The 6,071-nt window shown below is 43.3% G+C and overlaps 1 protein-coding gene across 1 annotated transcript; it reads left to right on the top strand.

Moving 5' to 3' along the window:
• Positions 1 to 408: 408 nt before the first annotated feature.
• On the top strand, positions 409 to 5,037 carry LOC311150466 (germ cell-specific gene 1-like protein; the record flags this gene model as incomplete). The annotated part of the gene is made up of 5 exons (XM_084187966.1): positions 409 to 709; positions 1,763 to 1,810; positions 2,573 to 2,725; positions 4,402 to 4,513; positions 4,725 to 5,037. The coding sequence occupies 5 exons, from the start codon at positions 409 to 411 to the stop codon at positions 5,035 to 5,037; spliced, it is 927 nt and encodes a 308-aa protein (XP_084044092.1).
• Positions 5,038 to 6,071: the final 1,034 nt, after the last annotated feature.

Raw genomic sequence — 6,071 nt, forward strand, 5'->3', positions numbered from 1 at the left:
GGTTTAGATATGACAATAAAACAGAGGCCAAGCATATAATTTGTCCTGTGTAATAAATTATGCATTTGGTGAGTGGGTGGAGAAAGATGGGAGCGAAAAAGAGACCACAGCAATCAGAAGAGAAGAGAGAGAGTTCAAATCAACAAGGGAGAGACAAAAAGAGTGATTGGAGGATTGGAGTATAAGGGAGTGCAAGCAAGGAAGAGAACGAATCCTTCAATAAAGGTGGCAGGCAGCACATCCTTAGAGTCAAAGGAAGGATGTACATACAGCATCACCCAAGGAACTGTAAATGCCACAAGATTATGAAGATTTGAGATATATTAGAGAGGTGAAACACAGCGGCGACATATCGAAAGCCTGGATTAGTTGCCTTTTCATTTCATTTCATTTTGCCCAGCCTCCAGCATGGGGACAGAGTGCAGTCGGCGGGGGTCCCTGGCGCTCACCCTCAACCTTGTGGCATTTACGTGTGCCCTGTCAGCAGTGACCACCAGTTTCTGGTGCGAGGGGACCAGGAAGGTGGTCAAGCCCTTCTGCACGGGGCCGGTGAAGACCAAGCAGTCATACTGCATTCGCTTCAACAGCAGTAACATCAATGACAGCCGGCTGGTGCAGTACATCTGGGAGTCGGGAGAAGAGAAGTTCCTGATGAGGAAGTTCCACACCGGCATCTTCTTCTCCTGTGAGCAGGCTGCTGACATGAATGGTAAGAAATGTTCTATGCAATGTTTAACAGTAAAAATAATGAATATACAACTTGCAGAAACTTTGAAATAGAACATGCGACTATGTTGGCCGCTCAGCAGCTAGTCCTGTGTGACCATGCTCTCTAAACCTAATGTGGTTTGGGTACATTACAACAGGAAGTGAAGGAGGAAGCACATTGGGAGAGACTAAAACAAGATGCAAATGATTTGACAGTCCACTATTTACTTACATAATTACATCATCATGTGTTTTTGTCTTTTTAGTCTTCGAGATTTGATCAAGTAAGCAAAAAGTAATGTACAATTTGTGTTGACTTTACTGAAATAGACTGACGTTATAACGATGTATCAGTTTTAGTAGGAGTTTTAGAGTATGGAGATCATTGAGTGCAAGAATTGGAATGCTTGCAGAAACTCTGTTACCCAACATTTGTTGCTATGATTGCTGTGAGAGTCAGCAGTAGCCAGTCCTGAGGTGTGACAGAACAAACAGCTGTGAGAGTCAGCAGTAGCCAGTCCTGAGGTGTGACAGAACAAACAGCTGTGAGAGTCAGCAGTAGCCAGTCCTGAGGTGTGACAGAACAAACAGCTGTGAGAGTCAGCAGTAGCCAGTCCTGAGGTGTGACAGAACAAACAGCTGTGAGAGTCAGCAGTAGCCAGTCCTGAGGTGTGACCGAACAAACAGCTTAGTGGGATAGAAAAAGGACTGGAGATATGAGAAGTGCTGATTAATTTTTTGAAAATGAACAACATATGTAACTTATACCACTATCAAATAATGGATAGGGTCTGAGACATTTTAAAAGTGGTAAGTGATTTATCTTGGGGAGTAATCGGTCAAATAACGTGAAGGTGAAAGTCCTGATTATAACCATTTAGCTGATGTTCTGTGCATACTAACACATTTATATTTCATCTATATAAAATAATGAAGAAGGGTAAAAGAAAAATGTATTGCATTAGCTATTTCTACAACTACAATTTACATAAGAAGATAGGAAATAGAACAAGACTAGGCTACATGAACTAAATTACTGTTTATCTGCTTCCAGGTTTTAACTGCAGAGACTTTAAAGACATTGCACCTGACCATGAAAAAGGTAGGTAAAACCCATTTCTAAAATGATTATCTTTCAGTCTAGTAGTGTGAAGCCCTTGTAAATCTATATTTTCCTCTTGACCACAACTTTATATAAGTCCAGTCATCAAAAATAACAATTGTGTGCGTTCTTGTCAAGAGGCCACTATATCAAGAGAGTTTATAGGATGATGCCATTTGCAACCGTCCCCTTGTTCACTCTCCTAACAGAATCTATACGAACCATCAACTATTTTCATAATCTACTGTGAAAATAAATAAAGATAGTCAAACACTCTATATATGCTCCCTCTAATGTAATGGGTAAACACTACACTACCCCATTACTCATTACATTATTGGTAGCCTATATATACTATTTCTTAAACACCTCTCCAACTATTTTTGGAATGCACGTCAACTCATGCTTTTTACTGGAACATAATCTACTGTGACTGCAATCGGGGCTTCCATAGGAAATACAAAACAACAGTCTAAAAACAAGAGTAAAGCTGTTGTAGTAGTTATACATTAAAAGCAGCTTTCATCTAATTATCAGTGGCACCTGTCGTCTCTATCCAAGTCCCACCAGAGCAGGCCTATAGGATCAGGTAGTTCTGCTGGCGAGGGGGAAGCGTAGAGAGGTCAGGGGTCTCTTCCTGTTGTGGTCTGTGGAGTTGATGTCTTCTTTCGTATAGGTGGGATTATTTAGTAGAGGGAAGTGGATTAAAGAGGCGACAGTAGCGCTCACTCTGACTGACTCCTCTCTTCCTTCTATTCCCAGGGGTCCTGTGGCTGTGTATCACAGCTGAGTGTCTGTACCTCATCCTGCTGTTCACGGGTGGTGTACTCATGTGGTTAGAGCTGTGTCCTTGCCTCAGCGTCATGAACAAGCTGAAGCTCAATGCCTTTGCTGCCATGTTCACCGCCCTGTCAGGTGCCTGGGAATGATGTACACAGTCATATTTATTTTTTAAAATGTGCATTCTACCATTGTGACCATTTGTCAAACGAACAAGTCATCAAAGAATACTTTCATGCAGTCACTCAAAGCTGATCACCAGCCATTAAGGAGTTGATTATCTCCCTGCATCCTTAAGAAGTAAGCTTCACAGAGGGGGCACACTAGTGAGTGGACATCCCCTGGCTCTGTTTCTCAATGACCAGAGGACATGTCAACCTCCCTGCCACGCTATCACACTAAGGCTGGCACTGGGCTGGTCAAATTGGATAGAGAGCCTGCAGTAGACAGGCTTTGGGAGTCCCAGCTCCACTGTAGAGCAGAGGCCAGCGTGTCTGTGTGTAACACTACCCACCAGGGGGATTACATCATCTAATACCATGCATGCAACCCACTAACCATCCCAGGCAGGCAGGCAGAGGCCAGCCAGTGTGACAGTGGCTAGTCCATATCCTAAATGGATTATTTCATCTTTACAGACACGATATTCAGTACACTGCTGAATCTGTTCTAAGTTTTCATCTTTCAAAGACCATTTCGGAAGCTGATAGGAGGGGAATCAAGATGATGCTGAGAAAATGTATGTCAATCAGGAGTCATGTTCATTTAGATTCACTCACTGTATTTTCAATCATAGTTATTGTGTTGCTATCATCTGTCAAACTGTATTGTGGGGGTAAGTAGGAGTGAATATACTCGTTTAAAATGTGGTTTATGCACCACAGAATTTGTGGAATCCCTACAGCTGAACTCTCCTTGGGTCTGCGGTACAAATATGAATGTGAATATGAATATGAATTTGTTAGCAGAAAAGCAGAGCAATAATAGTAGCATGGTGGGATGGGAGCCTTGCTCAGGGAGGTACAGTTGTAGGGAAGCTAGCCTAGCACGGTGCTAGCGTAGCGCGTGGAGCAGTGGTCTATATTCTGTATGTCCAATGCCTCTGGGGATTTGCTGGTTTCTGGACTAATCGGATTGGAGCTGGGGCAGCGGTTTTGGGCCATGACAAGGCCTACCCAGAGGAGTACCCCCACCCCTCCCCTCCCACCATCCCCTGACCCCCTCCTCTGGTTGTTAGGGCGTTAATCCCAAGTAAAGCATCTGTAGACGGGCAGAATGTCAGCTGAGAGATGGCCAAGAGGCAGCAGAGAATGCAAGAGTAGAGAGAACACTGTGCTGTGGTGGGCTTTGATTCTTCATCATTCTCTGTTCTATCAATCATTGTTATGAAGTGGAATGGCTGCAACTCTGCAATTATTGCGCATCAATATTCAGTATTAATGTAAACTATCAGCTTCCCCAGTAATACTATAAACTGAATATCCAGTAAATAAAGAAGCATGATCGTGGTGAAAATCCATAGACTGTCATTCAATGTTGTTCGCACAAACACTTGTCTTCATGCAGGGTTTTTAAAACAAGTGAAAGATATCCAAACTGATAGCCCTTAATTCAGAACTTGTACAATACTGCCATGCTGTGGCTACTAATATCAATTGCAGGTTTAAAAAATGTTGCTGCACTTCCACCAGTGCTTTTGAAGGGTACAACCATTATACTAAAAAAATATATAGTCTCATATATTATCTCAGGTTTTCATTCACCACCTTTATTTGCGTTTTGTATTATGTGTCGTGTCCCTTGGTATCCAGGCCTTTTGGGGATGGTTGCCCACATGATGTTCACCACGGCCTTTCAGATAGCTGTGGCTATGGGCCCGGAGGACTGGAGGCCCAAGACCTGGGACTACAGCTGGTCCTACATGTATGTACTGACTAGGTCACTTACCATAACACTAGGTGCTGTACAATAGGAGTTGTCTCTGATTAAAGTCTAATATCCAGCTATGTGATACTCGTGCCATTTTAAATGACGCTAGCATTTTGAGGCCATGTACAGTAGCACAGTCATGATGGAGATAGCATGCATGCTGAGGTTCATCACACCCTCTGTACTTCTTCTTCCCCCTCTCCAGTTTAGCATGGAGCTCCTTCGCTGCCTGCATGGCTTCTGCGGTGACAGCACTGAACAGGTACACCAAGACCATCGTAGAGTTCAAGTACAAGCGGCGGAACATTGAGAAGAACCTGAGGATCAAGCAGAAGCTGCTGGAGATGGACCTGCCAGAGCAGATGTGGGACATGTACCTGACAGCTGTGCCTGCAGGGGGAGGAGGAAATGCTGGACCTCTGGACCTCCCCGTCAATGGGCACAAACCCTCCACTGGAGCAGCCTATGTAGTGGGCCTGGACAGCATGACAGAACCACAGGGAGAGGCCTACTGCTAAGACAGTGGTCACCAACCCTGGGCCTGCAGGGCCCCATTCCAATACTGTTCGAATGTACCTTCCTTCCTCCCTTCATTGAGGTTATGACTGCTCTAACATGATTGGATAAGTTCCCATCCAAAACGTAAAGGGGAGGAAGAAAGGATGCATTTTCACAGTATCAGAACAGGGCCCCCGAGATCTATAAGGCTTTACAGGACCAGGCTTGGTGACCACTTCATTAAAAGGACCATAAATTGGCTCTCATATACAGCATCCAAACTCACTGGACTGTATAGGGCATAATGGATCCCATTGAGAAGAACATTACTATAATGATGCTTAAAGGAACATGGCGCTGAGTGAATAAACAACACTTCTCCTCAACTTCCTCCTGTATATGTCTAGAGCCAAGGCCATGACTATTCTTATCATGACTGTTATTCAGGAGCAGATGGTAAAGCTGTTTTTACAAGCTGCGTTCATGGTTTTGTTGCCACAGTAGGGCTGCGAAGATCAGCCAAGTCTAGTTGCCATATGGATGCTTGGTGTACAGACGGCTATTTCCAACAATATGGTGCTTATGTTTGTATGTGCTGTATGTAAGTATGTGTTTGAGAGAAAGTTGGATCTTGATATTTGCTTCAGAATGTAATGAAGAAAAAGGCAGTACCCATAAACATGCACAGGAAATGTATGGAACACAAACTGTGTCAGAAATGAAGGACAATACAGACTGTGAATCTGTCTATGATTCTTGGTAATATTGAGGAAATGGGTTTAAATGCCTGTTATAACTAGGGAATATTTAAATGTTAACCAACTGCAAACGACTACAGAATGAACGGAGCAATGCAGGGCTCTACTAAATATTTCAAGTATCTGTCCATGCAGCTGCCTTGAATTGTCTTGGATTTAAATTAAGGGATGCCATGTCATTTCTTATGGTAATACTTGCTCAATCTAACTACAGAAAAAAATGTGTATGATGATCATGACCACAAATCCAAATTTGTCCTAGTAGTTTACAGTATTTCCTCAATATCGTCTAAGCC

The sequence above is a fragment of the Coregonus lavaretus genome (genome assembly GCF_964263955.1).
Source record: "Coregonus lavaretus genome assembly, chromosome: 2".
Lineage (NCBI taxonomy): Eukaryota > Metazoa > Chordata > Actinopteri > Salmoniformes > Salmonidae > Coregonus > Coregonus lavaretus.